Source organism: Hemicordylus capensis, chromosome 3, assembly GCF_027244095.1.
Source record: "Hemicordylus capensis ecotype Gifberg chromosome 3, rHemCap1.1.pri, whole genome shotgun sequence".
Taxonomy (NCBI): domain Eukaryota; kingdom Metazoa; phylum Chordata; class Lepidosauria; order Squamata; family Cordylidae; genus Hemicordylus; species Hemicordylus capensis.
In genome coordinates, this window is record NC_069659.1 from 77,987,676 (window position 1) to 78,009,569 (window position 21,894).

General features: G+C 39.0%; 1 protein-coding gene across 5 annotated transcripts in view; it reads left to right on the forward strand.

The window, feature by feature from the left end:
• USP25 (ubiquitin specific peptidase 25) overlaps positions 1-21,894 on the forward strand; it is a 135,799-nt gene that overhangs the window by 93,741 nt on the left and 20,164 nt on the right. For 3 of the 5 annotated variants that reach the window (XM_053307139.1, XM_053307142.1, XM_053307143.1), the window contains 7 exons: positions 2,020-2,222; positions 3,180-3,250; positions 4,396-4,624; positions 5,608-5,832; positions 6,650-6,783; positions 14,670-14,783; positions 19,330-19,425. In XM_053307139.1, coding sequence (XP_053163114.1) covers positions 2,020-2,222; positions 3,180-3,250; positions 4,396-4,624; positions 5,608-5,832; positions 6,650-6,783; positions 14,670-14,783; positions 19,330-19,425 — 1,072 coding nt within the window. The remainder of the gene's footprint in view (positions 1-2,019; positions 2,223-3,179; positions 3,251-4,395; positions 4,625-5,607; positions 5,833-6,649; positions 6,784-14,669; positions 14,784-19,329; positions 19,426-21,894) is intronic. The other 2 variants (XM_053307140.1, XM_053307141.1) reach the window with 2 other exon arrangements.

A 21,894-nucleotide genomic window follows, 5' to 3' on the forward strand; every position in this document is an offset into this window, starting at 1 on the left:
CATTCAGATGTGCATTGGCAAACTGCAGACGGGCCTGTACATGTGCTGCCTTGAGCAGGGGGACCTTGTGGGCACTGCAAGATTTCAGTCCTTCACGGCATAGTGTGTTACCAATTGTTTTCTTGGTGACTATGGTTCCAGCTGCCCTGAGATCATTGACAGGTTCCCCCCGTGTAGTTCTGGGCTGCTTTGTCACCGTTCTCATGATCATTGCAACTCCACGAGGTGAGATCTTGCATGGAGCCCCAGACCGAGGGAGATTGACAGTTATTTTGTGTTTCTTCCATTTGCGAGTTATCGTGTAGTCACCTTCTCACCAAGCTGCTTGGCGATAGTCTTGTAGCCCAGTCCAGCCTTGTGCAGGTCTACAACCTTGTCCCTGACATCCTTTGACAGCTCTTTGGTCTTGGGCATGGTGGTGAGTTTGGAAGCTGAGTGATTGCTTGCTTCTATGGACAGGTGTCTTTTATACAGGTACTGTAACAAGCTGGGATTAGGAGCACTCCCTTACAGAGGGTGTTCCTCATCTCAGCTCGTTACCTGCATATAGTGAAAAGACACCTGGGAGCCTGAAATCTTGCTGGTTGATAGGGGATTGAATACTTATTTCCCTCACTACAATGCAAATCCATCACTGACTTTTGGGCACTGGGCTTTTGAGGGTTTGTTTGTTGTTGTTCTGTCTCTCACAGCTACAATAAACCTACCATTCCAATTATAGCCTGGTCATTTCTGTGTCAGAGGGCAAACGGACAAAATCAGCAGGGGATCAAATACTTATTTCCCTCACTGTATATGCCTGCTGAGAATGTATATTTCATCTCAACTTAGGCTTTTCCTCTCCCTGCAAAATGAACTCCTATGGTATTAGGTTAGGCTAATGCAAGATTTGTTCAGACAGGTAAAAAAGAAGTGGGATTTGTTACCAATTATTGGTAACAAATCCCACTTTATTGCCAATTATCCAAAATCAAAGCTCAAATATTGACATAATGTCAAAGCACATCACCTCATTAGAGGGTTTCAGTAGCAAGAACAAAAATACAAAACCAAAAGAAAATACAAATACAAGCTCAAAAATACAAAGTAATTCCTCTCAGTCTTACTAAAAAAACCCAGCTTGCACAGAGTTGATATTTCCATTCCAAGTGTCTCCAAGCTATGTTAGTATCCCCTCTAGATCTGTCCTTTCTACCCCACACGGTTTCAGGCCTTAGTTAAAAGGTTTCAGTCTCTCGTTCCCTCCCAATTCAGAACAAACAAGTCAGGTGCTGATGATCTAGTTGTTTTGACTCCGAAAAATGTAAAACACAGTGCTGTTCTCAGCATAAACGAGGGCTCACACCAAGGATGCACAGCGGGGGGGGGGTGTTTCGGTGCCACTCTTGTCTGTCCCAAGAGTCAGGATCTTCTCAGCAGTGGCACTTGTATTGTGAAACCTTCCCTGGAGAGGACCAAACTAGCAATATGACTATGGCTTTTAGAAAATCAGTTCAAATATTTTGTTTTTTATCCATTCTGTGATTCTCGTGGCCTAGATTTTCATATTGCTACTTGCTTTATTTATGATTGTGTTAATATGTTGCACTTTGTGTAAACAAAATTTCTATGTGTTGTGAAGGCTTTTTAAAACTGTTGGGGTACAAATTCATTTATTTAAAATGCTTAAATAGTTGAGACATATATGCACTGAAAAATAGCACATAATAATAGCACAGAAGAAGCTCATGCTTCATTAAATGTCCCGGCAGTCTTTAGTTCTCTATTATCAGTTTTGAGTAGCCCCTTCTAAGTTGCTTGATATAGTTTTGTAAAATAATTTTCAAATTAAAAGCACAGGACTTTCAGGCCTAATTCCAAGTAGCTGACTCACTTTTAAAGAGATCCATACACACCCTTTGGCATGAAATTGGATTCCATAAACTAGTAGTATTAAAGGCAGTCTGAAGTATCTTTTTCAATGATACGCTTGTTTTGTTTGCTTATATTGAATAATTCTCTTTTTTTTTCTTCACAAAGCACAACAGAACAGGGGCCTTCTACAGATGCACAAAGCACATCACCTGCACAACGATCAGTAATATACAAGCCATTCACACAATCTCGGATTCCTCCAGACCTGCCAATGCATCCAGCACCAAGACACATAACTGAAGAGGAGCTTTCAGTTCTGGAGGGCTGTTTACACCGCTGGAGAACGGAAGTAGAAAATGATACCAGAGGTACTGCCGGAGGTGGCCATGAGATATTGGAATGGTGGGAGTTTCAGTTGAGCATTTACTACTAGAGTACATTTTTTAAAACTTTGCAAGAGCCTCCAGTCTCATTGGAATCGAGAGAAGAGCAAGGACTTGCCCTCACCTAACTTTGGAAAAGCTCAGTGCAACAGAATCAAGTCCCCTTGTATGCTCAACTCACCTGGGGACAAAGGCAAGCTTTGGACTCTGCAGTCTTGCTGACTTTTGCAAGTCTTCAGGATAATATTGCAGACCCCTCCATTCTTTTCTTGGGAGAGTGAATAATTAGCAAGTACAATCTAGGCTGGCTATGTCAAAGCCAATCAAAATTTGTGTGGTCTTCATTGAGATTACAATCTCAATAATTGTCTATTTCCTTTTAATTAATGTTATATACATGTAGCTGAAGTGTAGTAAAGGAATGGTTGCAGGATAAAATGTAGGAGTTGTATTACATGCACACATTGCATGTCAGGTATTACTGGAAAAGAAAATGAGGAAGTAATTGCATGATCTTGGACCAAATATTTGCCCATCCCACTATCAGATGTTTGTACAAAAGTATTTGATGGTTATAACCATGCCCAACTATAAATTCCATTCTTTATAGCAAGGAAGGTAACCAAGTTTTAAAATACTGGGAGTCTTTAGAGTGGCAAAGAGGCATAAGATTTTTTTCTTTCCTTTTTCTCATTTCCCAGAGTATTTGCATAGTCTCAAAATGTTATATACAAACTTCTCAGAATTACTTTGCCAGTTAGATGTAGGCCTGAAAACTCTATTCCTAAATGATTTTAAATGTTTTAAAATACAGGATGAAATAATTTACCCTTTTACATTTACATTATCTCGTAGTATAATTGTGTTTATCTATAAAGGTGCTAATTTGACTAGTGCATAATATCAGTTGCAGGAAATGACTTGATCTTCCTGTCACTTTAGATTTACAAGAAAGCATATCCAGAATACAACGGACAATTGAACTAATGTACTCTGACAAATTAATGGTACAGGTAAGTCCAATTTTCTAGAAGAGATATCCATTATGATAAATTAGTAGTAAATTGTTATTATGAAATGTAATTAAAATTTTAATTTTAATTTTTTAATATCCAAGGTTTTAAAAAAGTTTTGCTAATTTTAATTTTTAATTTATTTTACATTTTATATCCTGCTCTTCCTCCAAGGAGCCCAGAGCGGTGTACTACATACTTAGGTTTCTCTTCACAACAACCCTGTGAAGTAGGTTAGGCTGAGAGAGAGTGACTGGCCAAGAGTCACCTAGCTAGTTTCATAGCTGAATGGGGATTTGAACTCGGGTCTCTCCGGTCCTAGTCCAGCACTCTAGCCACTACACCACACTGCTAACTGCCACAAGGTCTAGATAAACAAAAAAACACCTGCTTAAGTTCTTGTTGCACATTTTGCCCAATTCATTTTTGCAATAGATGGATCATGCAAATAGAATCTATTCTCACTGGTCTCAGGTAGGCCTGATACCTACAACTGTGTTCTGCTGCATGTATTACCTCCATGCTGGTTTCATGTGTAAACTTGGCCATGCCATACAGTTGGTCGTCACACATAGCCATAGCCTCTCCTCACCCTCAATTTATACCCCAAATAATGAAAAGCAAACCCAGCTCCTACAAAAAACTATAATTGGCGGGGGGAGGGGGGGAGGCGGTTGAGTGCATGTACATGTTTGTATGTGCATGCTATTTTTAGTAGATCTAGTTTAAACTTTTATTTTAAACATAATGTCTTGTAATTTTGATTCACTTGACCTCTTTAAAATCTTGGTAGTCAGTCCAACCAATCCTACCAATTGTATTCTCAAATGAGGAACTTGATATTATGAAGAGTTTTAAAGGCAGAAATGTCAAATAAAATGTGACTGCTGAATTGTGACAAAGTTAGAGGCACTAGTGTCATCTTAAACATGCTTTCTATTGCCTAGTGATATGCTGGATGTTAAAGTTGTTTAAGGAAGTGATGAGAGGAAGAAAGTGTGTCTAAATTATTACTACCGGTATGAGCCATATTATTGACTGATAAATCTGATTCAGCTCTTTTCTTTTTCTTATTCCTTTTCCTTTAATTATGACCACCTAATTCATCATTATTCCTTTATTTTATTTTTATTTTTGTGGCTTAGGTTCCTTATCGGTTACATGCTGTATTAGTTCATGAAGGTCAGGCTAATGCAGGGCATTACTGGGCATATATTTATGACAGTTACCAAAGGAGGTGGATGAAGTACAATGATATTTCTGTGACAAAGTCAACTTGGGAAGAGCTTGAACGTGACTCATTTGGTGGTTACCGGAATGCAAGCGCTTACTGTTTAATGTATATCAATGATAAGGAACCATTTTTGATACAAGGTAATTCTGTGGTGATATTTATAATGTAAAATGCAGTATATGGATGCTGTTGCTTCCATGGGAATACATCTGTTACATCTGTTGAATATCTAAATGACAATGTATATTCCAATTCCAGATCTATATTCCAAACATCTAGAGAGCTGCGAGAGCCACAAAGCACTACTGATATGTAGTAATTTTGTAAATATTTTTCTGGGTCTGCATTTTACTGCTTTATAAATGTGTCTCTATATAAAGCACATACCAACAGGATTGTCAGGGGAGACTGAGTAGGGGTGTTTTAGCATTCTTTTATCTCCACCAACCCTCCTTTTCCCCAGTTGCCCAGCAAACACAGAACCCAGGTGGCTGGGAAGTGTTGCTGGGGCAGGGGAGCTTAAGTTACTCCTTTTTCTGTTTTTCTTGGGTGAATTCTCATCCTATCAGCTCCTGCTTTGTTTGTTGACAGCAAGCATGGGGTTGGACATACTCTATTTGCTGCTAAATGTGTTACTTTGCTCATAGAGTCCCAGGGAATAAAGAATAACTGATATCCCAATCACATCATTATTAAGTAGTAGTTCTGGTAAGAACTAATATGCCTGCTTTCTTTTCACTATCTCTACAACTGGACTAAATTTGGTCCAAATTGGTAGAGCATTTCACAAGTTAGCCCACTTGCACCTCAAATGTTCATGCGTCTGCCATCTTGAATTGGGATGGATGACATCATCACAAACTACGCCACTGAAGTGTCCCTACAACTGTTCTCAATTTGGTTCATATTGGTCCAGGCATTGCAAAGTTGAGAGAATATCTCTCTCTAGGAAAGAGACTAAAAATAACTGAAATTATGTAACATGTTGATGAACCATCTTCTAAATAAAACACTGAAAAATCTTACTTCAGTAGAGCTCTTGAACTGCTTGCATAACTGATTTAGGTACATCTAAATGTTACGCGAAAATGTGTGCGTTCCTTTTCGTGTTCCGTCAATGCAGGAAACACACTGTATGCTGTTACAGAGGAATTCAACAAGGAAACGGGTCATATCTATGTTGGCATTGATACGTTACCTCCTGATTTAAAAGATTATGTCAAAGAAGACAATAAGCAATTTGAAAAAGAATTAGAAGAATGGGATGTACAGATTGCTCAGAAGGCACAACAGGAAAAAGCATTAACATCTCAAACTCCCAGGGTACCCATGCCATCAACTGTCCAAGGTTAGTGACAAAAACAGTGACATGATACTCTTTTCTTCTTTTGCTTGTCCAGTATGCCAGTCTGTGATCAGTAGTATTGGAAGGAAAGAACAGATAATCTGTTAAGCAGTAAATGCCCAATCAAAAAACCTGCTGTGATTGCATCTTAGCATGGCATTGTCTCCCCACTTCTTCTAGCAGTATGCTATTTGTACAGTTGGACATGTAAGCATTTTTCCAGCATACTGGTAATATTAGATGAATTTAGATGACAACTTGGGGGGAAATGTACATCTTCTAGCTGTTGTTGCTCAGACACTGCACCTGCAGTTAGGTATGGTAGTCACCTTTATTTCATTAAATTTGCTTAAAATTGCATTATAAAAACTGTGATTACCCAATAAAAATCTTATGGAATAATAGTGGCCTGATTCTAGCAGTATATAATGATAGGATTTCTGCAGTTGACAAGGTTAAGATTCTAAAAACAATTGCTTGTGTGTAACAGATAGAACTGTTTTATAAACTCGGAGTTTTGACGTTCTCACTGAAGCAGCTCCCACTCAGAATAGAGAATTTTTAAAATGGGGGATCACCCATAGCAGTAATTTCAGCATTTTGACAAAACAGGATAAGTACTCTTACAAAATAGGAAATATTGTCTTACGTGCTTTCAGAGCAACTTTTTCAGAACTATGGAACTACCTTACTCTCTGCTGAGCTTATTTCCTTAAAAGTAATATCACTGGTCCAGTTAGAGTTTATTGGTCTACCAATAGGCATTGAACACTTACATTTATTATAGAATATTTATCCACTTCTCTTTCTACTATTCAAGAAGGAGAACCAGAATATCTAGAACAGCCATCAAGGACTGACGTCTCAAAACAGCTGAAAGAAGATTCTGTAAAAGCAATTACAAAAGCATTAACTGAAGAAGAAGATAAGAGTTCTGAAGCTATTATGCAGTCGGTGGGTAATGCAAATTACTTGTGCCCTTTATACTCTTTAGTGGCAGAGGCAAATATTTTTTGCAGATTATACTTTTTTTTAGTATTGCAGCACTTTCCTTATGAGGCAAGGCTACAAACAGGAGTTCATGGAAACACAAAACCTACTATCTATCCTCTCACTCTTCCACAGCATCTGACTAAACATAGTTTACCATTTCCCACTCAATGCCCACAACATAATCAGAAAAATCAAAACTATTCATTAGTAATTTTTAAACAACCTCCCACTTCCACTGCCCCTGCATATCAATTGAACAAGCACCCCCACAAAATTGCCCCAGATACTTGCAGTATTGCAGTGTACTGACTGTTTAAAAACTGTTAGCAAGATCCAGACTAATTGTACGTGAGGGAAAGAATTTGCACAACATGGTGTGGTGCTGGTGAGGTGATTGTTTTGGCAGCCCTTAATTTATCTGCCTGAAAATACCCTCTACACTCCAAAAGGATTCTTGGATCCTGCTCAAAGTACTTGCATTTAGTGAAAATGTTCTGTTTACAGATCATTTCTGAATCCCTGCTATGCATTTTGTGATGCCTTTGGTTCAAAGGCTAAATTTCATTTATAAGTTTACATTGGTTTGCGTTTACCTTGCTTGCTTGAGATAGATAAAAAGATTACCTCCTCTATAGTTAGGCAGATTAGAAAGGAATAAAGTTCAGAAATAAATGGCAGTGGGAGCTGCTCTTTAGCTGCCTACTGCATCCCTCCCACCCATCAGCTCCAGTTTTCCATTTCTGTACATGATGGCCTCGCATGAGCTGCTCCTGAAACAAACTTAGTTTAAACTTAGATTGTTGATTCAGGTATGATGTAAAGCCGAGATAAGCACAAACTAAGGCTCAAAAATTAACTTAAATTGTGGTTTGATGGCCTGAAATCTAGGTTTGTTGTCAGCATGGCTACAGGTGAGCAAACAAACCAAGAATTAAAGAAATAGGGATGTGCACGAAACAGGATTCAGAAGCTGAATTGTTGCACATCCCTTTCAAAATGGAGGGATTACACATCCCTTTTAATGGAGGAGAGCAGGTCCATACCTGGTCCTCTGCTCACCGCCACTTCTGTAATAGTGGTGCCCCCCTCAGCTATGGCGGGGCATTCTCCTGCTGTCCCCATGTGATGCTAGCATGCACATGGCTTTTGCATATGTGTAGAGGCAGCGAGGAGTAGGAGGTATGGACCTGCTTTTCTCCGTATTAAAGGAAATGTGTAATCCCTCTATTTTAAAGGATGTGGCGAGATTCGGTTTCCGAATCATGTTCTGTGTACATCCCTAAAAAGAATTATACCTAGGCTCCTTGTAGTGGCTCGGCATCGTTCCCAACATTGGGCTCTGTGTCTGCGCAGTAGCCACCAGAAAAAGATTCATTAGCTCCTTGAGATGCCTGAAGCCTCGCCCTTTGCATGCAAAGCATGCTCGATCTCTTTTGACAGCAAGGCACCTCTTTCCTCTATTCCTTTCCATCCACCATAGTGTGTACTTCCTTCGAGATCTGCTCCACGGTCTCAGTTTCTGTAAGTATTCTTCCGTGTGTTATTGGAGATGTAAGGAATAGTCTGCAACCAAAATATCCCAAAGCTTAATATTTTTTATTTGGGGGCTGTTTCTGCATTGTGCTTTTCCTTAGCTTTTGGATTTGGTGACTCTGATTTCTGGCTTTTTTTAGACCTTGGATTGTGCCTCGACCACTCTGTTGCCTCACATTCAGCTTTGGCTTTCTTGGTGTTTTTTTAATCAGCCTGACCTCAGGCTTCCCTCAACCTTTGTCTTCTCTACATTGGACTGCGTTTACCTCAAGTCTCATGGACTCAAGGAAAATGTTTAAGCGTTTCATCTCATGCTGCAGCACTGAGAAAATCTTAAGGATGTCGCGAAGGGGTTGCATCATCAACTGGAAGAGAAGAGAAAGTACAGGGACACCGTAGTGTTACAAAATATTTTCAATGCCTTCGGCTGCTGTCTTTAAACCACTGCTGATGTCATCGACTCCATCAACCTCGGCACCTTTGAATAAGCTAAAACCTTCTTTCATGTCTATGTCCTCAACACTGATGTCTGTTGAACACCATTCTACTTCAAGATCCAGCTGCTGCCTTGTGCAATGTCTTCCTCTCTACCTTCGGCACAGATACCACAAATGGTGCTGATCGTTCACTCGTCTCCTTCAGCTGAACTGGTCATCGAGACAACGGATATTCTGCCTTCGACATCAAATGATCTCTGCTTTCTGGCATCAGTGCTTATATCGATACAGCCTGCACTTCGTTCGTCACTCATCTCTACTCTCCATCTGTTGTTGAGATTTTCTACTTCAGCATAGATAGATCCTTGTTTTTGACCTTTCGATAACATTGTACCTATTAACCTCCCAGATTCTCCATCAGAAGAGATAAAATCTTATAGGATCCATGTATCAGAAATGACTAAGATGCTTGGTCTGGAGCTTAAATGTCCACCAAATGTCCACTGTGAGTCTGTGATTTCATGGCGTCGATGACTACCTCAACCCCTGAAGCTCTACCCATGCTACCTGTCCCTGTTAATTCCACTAAGACAGCCTGGGAGGCACCATTGCCTATGTCCTCAACTTCTTGTACGCTTGAGAACATTTATCACATGCAGGATGAAGATTGCCAGTTTTTATTTAAGCATCCTCTGACCCATTCTTAAGTAGTGGACTGCACCTTATCTTCTAAATCAGGGAAGTATCATTCGACTCCAATAGACAAGGAGGGCTAAAAACTTGAAGCAATGTGGAGAAAAGTTTACACTTCATCTTCCCTCTGCATGAAAGTCTCTAACTAAATAGCCTGTATGGCCAAATTCCATTATTCCATCTGGGAGAGATTTAAAGAGGATATACAGGATGTCCCTGCTGCTTTACAGGTCCATTTCAGAGTCTTCAGATGTAACCCTTCAGTCGCTCAGCACAGTGAAGCATTTGACTGAAATAACATAAGAACAACCCTGCTGGATCAGACCCAAGGCCCATCTAGTCCAGCATCCTGTTTCGCACTATGATAGAGTCCTGCACTATGGCCACTGCTGTTTCCCTTCGCAGGCATACTTGGCTAAGGTCATTTTCACTACAACAGGACATGCGGGACAAGATCGAGGACTTGTCCTTCAATAGGGAAGGACTCTTCTGCAAGGAGACAGGTGACATTATGGAGAGGATGAAAAAAATCTAAATTCACCGCCTATACCTTTACATCCTCTACTTCAGCCACTTGACGCTACAGTCAAAGGTTTTCCAGGCCTGACAGGCCTAGATGGTCATCCCTGTGTTCTGAGAGGAAAGATTTCTGGTGTTCCTTCCCTCAAGCACAAAGGAGGTCTTCAACGAGGTAACCGGCAACAAAAAAAGTAGAACACAGGAGGCCTCAAAGCAATTACTTCTCCAAACCCTCTCCTGTTGTGCCTGCTACTTCCACTAACCAGCTCACACCCTACTTAGTACCCTGGCTTTTCATCAGCTCTGATGCCTGAATGCTAAGTATCACTTCCACTGGCTACAACATAGAGTTCTTCCCTCCACATCCCTTTATGGGAATAAAATATACCCCCTGCAACTCCTGTGCTTCTAGCGGAGGTACAAGAACTCTTATCCAAAGGAGCTATAGAAACAGTCTCCTCGGATTACCAATGGGCAGGGTTTTACTCCCGATATTTTGAAGTATCCAAGAAGGATGGTAGCCTTTGCCCGATTCTGGATTTTCACTTACTAAATGAGTTCATACGCACAAAAAAGTTCTGGATGCTTACATTACAACAGCTTCTTCTACTCCTGTCTGGGGAGGAATGGTTTGCCATTCTGGACTTATGAAATGTCTACTTTCACATCTCCATTTGCTTTCACCATCAGAAATATCTGCGCTTCATGGTAGGGGACTAGGTTTTCCAGTATTTATCTCTTCCTTTCAGTCTGTCAACTGCACCTTGTGTATTCATGAAATGCATGAGTGCCATAGTTGCTTACCTGAAGACTCAAGGAATCTCCATCTTCCTGTTTCTGGATGACCAGCTCATCATGTCCAATGACAGGGACATCTTGCAGGCCCATGTTGCAGAGGTCTTCTCTCTTCTGGAAACACTTGGCATCCAGGTCAACTGGAACAAGTCCAATCTGACTCCACAATACTCTGTACAATACATAGGGGCTGCCCTCAATGCCTCTCTCAAGCCTTTTTTCCTCCAGACACAAAGCTAACAATCTGGAATGTATTTTTCACATTTCGTTCAAATCCATGCTAGATTGCTCAATCAATTCAGCATTTTCTAGGCCTCATGTACAGAGACCATCCCTTATGCAAGGCTCATAATTTGGTCCTTCCATTTCATCTTCTACTCCCTTGATAACACAATGGATGCTTCCCTGGTAGGCTGGGGAGCCCATTGTGTGGGTCTTCATACCAGAAGCCTCTAGAACCACCATCAGACCTCACTTGACATCAGTTACCTTGAGCTGATGGAAGTCTTCCTATCCATGAAGTCTTTTGTTTCTTCTGTTCCTTCTTCATATCAAAAATGTCATCAAAAAGTTAAGGGACTATCTATGAATAAAGAGTTTATATATAGTTTAATGCACATTCATTATTATGCATATCTTAATGAGAGATTAAAATGCCCTCACAAATTCTTACAAATACGACCCATTGTCATGAACGTCATTGTAATGATCACAGAAGTGAATGTGGACTAGGTCTATTGAAAATTTTGAATAATCATCACTCCATTCTTTACAAGTTTCTCCATTGGTTGGTTGGTATTTACAGTGCCCTTCACCCTGCATGAGCAGTCACCTTTTATTTATTTTTTAGGTTTCCATGATTACACATGTCTCTGTGGCCATGTTCACAGTCCTTACAAATGATATCTGTTTGGAAGCATTGCTTTGCTGTGAGGCAGCCAGCATGTCCTGAATAGTTGCATGGTAATTACATGAGACAAACCCCTGTATTGCCATTTAAAAGCATATTGGTGAAGTGAATACTGAATATATAACAGAATTGGAAAATTCATGCTAAAAGACATATAACAAACTAGCTGGTCAGATACATACAGTTGGATATATCCAATCTTGATATCAGAACAATATCGGGGATATTGGGTATATTGGAAATAATTCTGATCAAATATTTAGAGGCCTATATTGAATTGGAATCACTATCCTAATACTGAAAAAAATCAGAGAGAATGTAGGAATACAAAATGGCGTCAGGAATACAAAATGGCTTCAGCATCTTTTGGCAGTTACAGCAATTTTTATTTAGTGAGCATTTGAAAAATGACTGCAGTCTTTAAACAAGATCGGATCCAATATTTTTCCTAGCCAGTACTGAAAGCATATAATGTATAATTTGTAATAATGCTGCTTTTAAACATTATTAGTGCAATATCTTACAGAATATTAGCCAATTACACATCTCAATCCATTCACAAAACTATTCTGACATCAGCTGAAGAAACTGGTTTGAAAACCTATTAGGGATGGTTAATGCTTATTACTGATATAATAGATGTGACTTGAAATAAGTTGTGCAGATTATTATTTATGCACTTCTGTATAAATAACTTTATTCTTGATTATTTAATGAAAAGGTTGTCCTAAAGAACTCTTGTCTTATCTTAAATTTCAGATTAATTTTTGATTTATTCAGATCTTTTTTTCCATCGTCTAGTTGGTGCAGCGGGGAAATGACTTGATTATCAAGCCAGAGGTTGCTGGTTCGAATCCCTGCTGGTACCTATATCAGGCAGCAGTGATATAGGAAGATGCTGAAAGGCATCATCTCACACTGCGTGGGAGGAGGCAATGGTAAACCCCTCCTGTATTCTACCTAAGACAACCACAGGGCTCTGTGGTCTCCAGGAGATGAAATCGACTCAATGGCACATTTTACTTTACTTTCCTTTCAGTTAGCAACACAGAAGAGGCATCCCTCCTTCTCTCTCATACAGGAGGGAATACTTTTCTAATATAATGTCTGCTCAACAGATAAAAGAATCATCCAAAAAAGGGGGAAAGCATGCCTCTTGGTCCAGAGATGCTGTTTTACCCAATCTGTGTTTATGAACATTTAACTACTACAGAGATTCTCAAACTTGGGTCCTCAGGTGTTATTGGACTTCAACTCCCATAATCCCCAGCCTCAGTGGCCTTTGGTTGGGGATTATGGGAGTTGAAGTCCAATAACACCTGAGGACCCAAGTTTGAGAATCACTGAACTACTAGCTTAGGTAACTGAGACTCATATGATTAATTAATTACAGTTTCTTCGCATCCCTATTTTCCTTGATGGCATTATCTCATTCTTGCCCTTAAACACTTGTATGGTCACCACTGGCAACCTACATTTACTTCAGGGCGAGTGATATTGATGGGGCTTCCTTATTTTATTCTATTTGCTGCTTCTCTATAGTTGGTGACAACACATGTATAACTTATCTTTTACTCTAAATGAAATTAGTTTTTATAACTAGGTTTCAATGTACTATATGCTTTTTTTACTATGACTACGATGAATATTTATATACCGCTTTTCAACCAGAATTCCAAAAGCGGTTTACATAGACAAGTAAAACTAAATAAATAAAATGGTTCCCTGTCCCCAAAGGGATCACAATCTAAAAAAGAAATATAAGATTGACACCGGCAGCAATAGCCACTGGAGGGATACCGTGCTGGAGCTGGATAGGGATAGTTGCTCTGCCCCTGCTCAATAAAGATAATCACCACTAAAAAGGAACCTCTTTGCTCAGTTAGTAGTGGGGGCTAGACTTTCTCTAACTATAAGGCAATTGATCCTGTGGTTATTCTCGATAGAGCCAACATGGTGTAGTGGTTAGAGTGCTGGACTAGGACCAGGGAGACCCGAGTTCAAATCCCCATTCAGCCATAAAACTAGCTGGGTGACTCTGGGCCAGTCACTTCTCTCTCAGCCTAACCTACTTCACAGGGTTGTTGTGAAAGAGAAACTCAAGTATGTAGTACACTGCTCTGGGCTCCTTGGAGGAAGAGCGGGATATAAATGTAAAAATAATAATAATAATAGTCCAAATAAATGACATATATGATCTTATACAGTTATTGTCTGAATAAGAAGAGGAAAATCTCAGTTGAAACTTAGATAGAAAATATAGCTAGTTGCACTTAACTAAATACATGGTATTAAATATATATATATATATATATATATATATATATATATATATATATATATAAACACCTATTGTGAGGTTGCTTTAATTTTAAACTGTCTCCAAGAAGCTCTCTTTAATCATGGGAGTTCCATTCCCACCATTTTGCACAAATATAGTATCCGCAAGTAAAGAAACCTTACCCCTGGGGATCCATATCCTTACTTTGAAAATAAATAAATGAATCCAAAAAAGCAGGAGGGGGGGCAGAAATAAGGGTAGAAAAGCATAGTGCCTTGTTCTCCAGGTATAGATCCCCCCAATGCAATACTTTTAATTTTAAAATAATAATAATTTTTAAAAGCCACAAAATGGCTCTGTGCTTCAAAATGGCAGCTGGAAATGACAGCAGAAGTCATTTCTAGCCACTCAGGAACCACGGATAGGCAAAAATTGCCTATATTTCCTGCCGCGGATAAAGGAACTGGTCTCGGAAGACCCATCCACAAATACACGAAACCACGGTCCACGAAACAGCGGATAATGAGCATCTCCTGTACACACTTTTAAGTTGCTAGTGAATATTTTCCAGAAATTAAACCATGAAAGAAAACAGGTAGGAAAACGTCCTACATTTTTACAGTAACTTCTCTTCTCTTGTATCCTATGTCTGTCACATCTTAATTTTTTCCTCCTACAGAATTCTGTTAATGCCACAGTTTCAACAGTTCCTAACCAGAAAGTTGTAGAAGTGGCAATTCCCGATGTAGGGACATTTGTGATTGAGTCAGAGGAGGGGGGTTATGATGACGAGGTACCACCTTATTCACAGATTTTCTGCACTGTTTCATGTGCTGTAGACAGCTGCCCAATGAAAGATCTGGCATGCTTGCACATTGTAACACTTAACTAGCCTCTGCTTAGCTAAACACTTGCCTGAGTCTGAGTTCACATAGTGGATTCAGCAAAAGCATCAAGAGCTACTAAATGCATCTATTTTTGAACACAATATATACTGTATATTTTGTTTGCATGATATGAAGTAAATTTGATAAAAATGTGTGTGTCTGTGTGAGAGAGAAGCACATTTTCATACCTTGTGGTCAGATGCTCTATAACAATTTTTAGTTATGGTCATCAAGTAGTGCTTAAACAAATTCTTCAGCTTGAAATCCCCTCTGGGTTTAATTTATTCTTCAGACTCCCACTGGTAAGGCTTAATCCTCTTTTCCTGCTTCCAAATGGCAACTATTTAAGACAGAATAGGGACTGCCTCACCTCCCCCACCATAAGACCATGATAGAGGAAAGCTAATCTCTGAGGATGCATCTCTTTGCATGTGTGAGTTCAGGGTAAATAGGAGGCACATCCAAATATGTTCCTCTACAGCAGGCCTGCTCAACTTCGGCTCTCCTGCAGATGTTGGCCTACAATTCCTATAATCCCTGGCTATTGGCTGCTGTGGCTGAGAATTATGGGAGTTGTAGTCCAAAAACAGCTGGGGGGCCTAAGTTGAGCAGGCCTGCTCTACAGTTACATTCTGTTACAAGCGATTGGAAGATGCTTCTCTACCCAAACCCTGTTGGTTATTCAGAACCACAATTTTACTTTATTAGCCTGCTTTTCTTCAGGGAAGTAAGCTGATGAGCTCACACAGCTGTGTGTGTGTCCGTGTATCTCTCCGTGTCCCTATCAGCTTCTCAATACCTGGGTCAATTTGAACCAAATTGGGTAGAGTTGTAGGAACACCTCAACATCGTAGTTTATGACAATGCGATCTACCCCATTCAGGATGGTGGACACATGAACATTAGAGGCACAAAAGGGCTAAATTTGCTACAGCTGTAGGGACATAAAGGGATGGCTTAAGAGTGTAGTTTGTACTGATATCATCCACCCCAGTTCAAGATGTCAGATGCGTGAACATTTAAGGTGCAAATTTTAACCAAATTTGTTACAGTTCAGTGTTACACTCATTGGCATAGTTTGTGATGATGTTGTTCTCCCCAACTCAAGATGGCGGACATGTTAACATTTAGGCTGAAGCAAGCTAACGTTAGAATGTAATTATCATAAGATTATAGTGAAAGGAAAGTAGACAGATTAGTTCTTACCAGAACAACTTGTTCCTTAAAAAATATAGCTGGCCCTTTCCCCAAAGCCACTCACGGTAGCTTGACTTAAGGTTGTGTCAAGGTAATAAACAGTAAAACTATAGTATATAAAACACCCCAAACAACAGAAAGACATGTCTGTTGCTTCATAATCGCATTAGGAGACCATCAAATCAGTTGGGGAAAGGCCAGCCAGAAAAGGTGCCCTTGTTACCATACAATATCTTTAATTTTAATTCCCAAATGGAGACTCCATGTTCATCATGGCTCTGAATATCGTGTGCTGGGAGATGAACAACAGTACAGGAGAATCTCGTTAATCTCAGATCCACTATCTGCGGTTTCATGTATCTGCAGCCGGGTAATAGATATCCGACCTCAGTATATGCAATTTTCGGCCAATTTTTCTATCCTGTAACCCCCGTGATCCCATTGCACCGATAACCCAGTATTCGCAGTTTCCATATCCACTGTAGTAGTGGAGAACAGAACCCACATGAATACTGGTTCTCCTGTACATTTAAGATATTTTGGTACCCATTGTTGAAAACTGCATTCCAGACTAATGGTCATAATAAGAACCTTGATTCAGCAGAATTGTTATGATAATGCATTTAGCATAGGCATCACCAGCTAATGAAATCCTAGTTGGTTAAAATTAGATTTCATAGACTTGCAGATGAATAAATCAATAGTCTCGACATTACAAAGAATTATTTTTTGGTTGATAGGTGTACCCATCTTACTCTCATTGGTTTAAATCTTGCAACTTTAGCACTTAGGTTTTGTTTCAGATCCCTTTGCAAGTTTTTCAAAAATAGGATCTATGTGTTCTTCCAGATTAAAGATTAATCTCAGACTGTTCATAGAATTTGCACAAAAGCTTTGTAGATGCAGCAACAAAATACTGCATCTGCAAAACTTTTGTGCAAATTCTAAGCACAGTCTGAGATTAATCTTTATTTCCACAGTCAACACAAATGTAGTGGGTAGATTTTTCTCTGAATATTAGAGCTGACTAATAGATAGTACTATTAGAATTGTGCAAGGTCTCTGCTTGGCATGTGTACGAAGAATAAGATCAGATCAGTTCATTGTGCTCTTTGATGAAATACAGATTTCAACCCAGACCCAGACAAGGAGAATATTGGTACAGATGGATAGATAAATACACATGTATCAAAACTATTACTTAAAAGTAGAATAAACTAGGATAAGATGAAGCAAACTTTAAAAAAAACCCCTAAATTAACCATTTCTGATACACCATGTGCGGATCTTAATTGCAGCTGTACATAATCTGGGTATATGATGTGAAACATCAGTGTGATTATCAGAAAGTAGTAAATTTATATAAAATGCAGAATTATTTGGATATTTAAAAACAAAAGGAGTAATATATTTGAAACATGTCACAATATAAAGAGCAATACAAAGTACATGACCAGGGTAAGATCACACTGGGGAGGAGTGCAGAAGCCTACAGTATCATCTTGTAAGGTCGCACTTAGAACTTGCATGAAAAATTCATAGATCTTCATAGGAGAACCCTATATTTGGATATGAGGATAGCTGAACTCCATGATTTATGGAGAATAATTTCAGTTTTGTGTTTGTTTTTTAAAGCAACTATTAAAATGTATGAGCTGTCCCAGGTATGCAGCTATTTTTGCTGGCTAGGAGGAAGCAAAGACTATGCCAACAAGTCTATATTCATATGACAGCATCCAGTTTTGGTTTCCTACTCTGTTGAGTGAGCTAAAGTCTCTGGGAAAGGCAGGTATCCCCCACCCCCACCCCACCCCACCCCACCCCACCCCACCAGAATACACTTTGTCTCCACAAAGGCACCTATGCAAGCTTCTGTGAAAGCCACTCTTTTGATACGAGGGTGGCAAAGTGTTTAAAATTAGATATTCTAAAAGTTAGAGTATATTTTAAAGGCTTATCTTGTTCACAGACAAGATAATTCTTAAAGTTCTGTATAGTGTAATGTATCATTTATGTAAACTTAGGATTTTCCAGCTCTTTTAATGCAGATTTTTTTAAAAAATATATATACCGTTTTCCCAGTTTGAAAATGTTAGTGATTTTATAAGGGTTTCCTATTTTGCTACTTAAATTTATTTACCAAGTAATAAATAATATAAGCCCTGTTCAGGCTGGCGCTCTCTCTCTCTCTCTCTCTCTCTCTCTCTCTCTCTCTCTCTCTGTTTTAAAGAAGGTGTACCCAAATGTGCCCAAAGTGCATCCAAAAGCCCCAGGCTGCCAATCACGTTTACAGCGTTTGCCTCTTCAGACAAACATTGTAACTGTGAAGAGAGTGGGCTGGGACTTCCAGGTGCTCTGGAACACTGCATATGGTTGCAGTGCCCCCGCCACCTGGCTAATATGTGAACAGCACTATATGTAGGGAAAGAACTCTGCTATGCCTGCAAGGTTCTAAGATCTATATCTCAGGAGCTCTTCAGTGTTTTGTCTCGGATACGATGGGCAGCTAGACAAAATTATGATTAGCTCCCATTGAAATTAATGGGACTTGGGCTAATCATGAAAACCATTTATTTCATTGGTGCCTACTCATGACTAACTAGTCAGAATGTTGTCCAGTAGGTTAATGAAACCACGACAAAATCAGCCAAACTGTGAATCAGGACTCTCTACTTTGAATCTCACTTCTGCCATGGATTCACTGGGTGGCCTTAGGAAAGTCACTCTTCAGTTCCCCAATATGGAAATAACGCTAACATAGCTTTCAGGGTTGTTGTGAAGATTACATCAAGAATAATATATGTGAAGCACTTTGCACAATCAATGCTAAGTTATTTATAAACCATAAAATTATAAATTATATTCCAGCATAAGAGTTATAAAATTATTCTTAAACTCGGAAGAGAAGGCCATTCTGCTCCTTGCTGTGGGAATAGGATCTATTTCAAATGTCACTCCCTGATGGAATTTGCTTAACAGCTCATCTGCATGTGTGTAAAGCTTTGAGATCCCCTCCCCCACTTAATGCCTAAAGCATTTATTTGGATAATTATTCCATTATACCACATGATACACAATTATAATCTCTGTATATCAGAGATTGGCAGGAAATGGGCAGGCATACAGTGATTTGGTCACAGTCTGGATACTGTTGCAGTGGATGCATGCTGTTTTTACATTGTGCATGACGGAATATACTGACTCAAGCTGTTTATATTTTTCATCATTCAAAATATGTTGAATCTCCTGTGACAGGTTATGCTGACTCCAAACATGCAAGGTATTATCATGGCTATAGGTAAAGCCACGAATATATATGAAAGGTGTGGGCCAGAAGCAGGGTTCTTCAAGGTATAACCAATGCTTTCAGCTTATTTTTCCTCTTATTGTGTTCATACTTTGATTGTAATTGAAAGCTCACCTGTGCTTGGAGTATTATTTTTGTCTGAATTTCATTTTTTTGCCCAGAGGAAAAATCCAGGATTTTTTTGAAGTTATTCTATTCACAATAAATGTAATCATATACAATCCCCCTTATGGTTAAAAATAATGGCTCACACGCAACAAAGCAAACCACAGGCAGGTTGAGAACCGCTCATACTGCTGCATGTATATAACCTCTGTCTGTGCTGTTGTGGAACAGTGCAGCTATGCTCCAACTTAAAATTGCACAAACATAGTTGTGTGACGTCAATTGAAAATAATGAGCATTGTGCAACTACGGTAGGTTTGCACAACTTTGTCAGATCAGAACTGCCCAGTTCCATATCAGCGTGGGCAGAGTGTACGCACATTCACACATGGTGCTCAGCCACCCACTGTTTACTGCATTGAATGTGGGCCACTAATAATTCTGTAAGTCCTTGCAGTGGAAGCTTTGATCAGATTATTTTTCAGTCTGCACCCAGTTCCATGTATTAAGCTCTACTGATTTTAGTCAGAATTACAGAAGTATAAGCAAGGTCTGAGGATTGCCAGAACACTTTAGTAACCTTCTAATGCAGGAAATATGGGATGTACCAGTCATAAAGTTGTTTACCCCACCATGTTGCTCTCAACCAGGGGGGCAGTATGATGAATATTGACAAATTCATCAGTATTGTTGTAACTCTACCTGACTGTAGTCCAAGCTTAGTCTGTACTGTACTATAACTGTATCTCCCTGCTCCATTCTTTTCCCTGTCCCCAACTTTTGTTATAATTGTACTGTAATTCTCAGGTCCAGCTATTACTGGCCTTCTCTTTGCTTCCTCCCCTCCCACCAATAATTTCCATTCCAGGCAACACTATGCTTTACTATACACTTGGATCAAAGATCAGAGCTTTATTGCTTAGAAACAGGTCATAATTTTTCATTTGCCTTTCCTGGCATATTTAATTCTTACCACCCTCCCCAATGCCTGTAAGGGCGAGGGGGAAATAGCCCACTATAATCATGAAACATCTTAAGCACCAGTACTACAAAAGAGGTTTATAGAGTTGGCAGTACGGTTAAAAAAACAAGTAGTTTTATAACATGTTGGAATTTAGATTGTACTTTGTTTTGTTCTGTTTTAAGTGCATGATAGTTTAAAAATGTTCTAGTGTACAGTCTATGAACTGAACTTTTTATAAAAGCTTTTTATTATGTTCTTGTATTGTAGATGTAAATCCTACTTTTAAAAAAACAGTATGTGTCAACATGTATATGTACATGCAATATTTAATCTGAAGTAAATTAAATAGGGTGTAGTTGTGGTATATGTTTGTTGTTGATGCAAATATTGTTTATATTATGTTGTCCTGTTCCCTGGCAACTGCCCCCCACACACACACACTCAGTCATAAGTTGGCAACTGCTCAGATTCCGAATCTCAAAATTTAATAGATATGCCTTATTTTTCCTTTGATAGAGTTGATGATGATGATGATGATGTTAGCTCAAATCTACATACAACATTCTAAATATTTGAAATAATTTCAGTCCTAAAATATGACAAACATTTTTTCTCTAGTTGCTTTTTAAGATGTTGATGAAAGAATTTTTTAGCTGATTTTATCGGATTGGAACATTTTACTGGATTTACAGTTATGGATCTTTTAAAGCTGTGTATAATATGGTCACTGCCAAGGAAATGAAACTAAAATAATATGCTTATTTCAGGAATGCAGTAGCAGAATATTCCACCCATATAGTAGCCTGGGAAAGGCAATTTTAGATGGGAAAATCTTAGAGCCAATCAATGAGATGTGCAGCTATCTTCAGCCAAGTAGTTCTGTAAAGCCCAGATTATGTTGCTGCACTTGTATCATGGAGGTTGACTATCTCATGTATGGGGGAGGAAATTCTCCCTGTTGTATTTCATAGGTTTATAAAGAACAGACTTTCCGTACTATTTCTGCATGAAATATTTAAAAGTCTTTGTAATAGTGCATATCCTTACATAAACATTCTTGTACATCAGAAATTGAGCATGTTTGCTGTTGCCAGTTCTCTGGCCAAGGAACTAGTTGATAAATCTTTATTAAGTACTGTGGAAATGTAGTCTTGGGCTAATATAGGTCCAAAGAGAATTTATTTTATAATTCATATTGAGAAATGAAATAAGAAAGATTTAATTGGTTTGATAATGTGGTTTACTGCTGCTTAAAACACTTCTCCACTTTCTTTAGTAAAGTATGTATGTGTTGTAATTTATTTCCCGTACTACTTTAATGATGTGTTAAAGATTATTATTATTATTACATTATATCCCGCTCTTCCTCCAAGGAGCCCAGAGCAGTGTACTACATACTTAAGTTTCACTTTCACAACAACCCTGTGAAGTAGGTTGGCTGAGA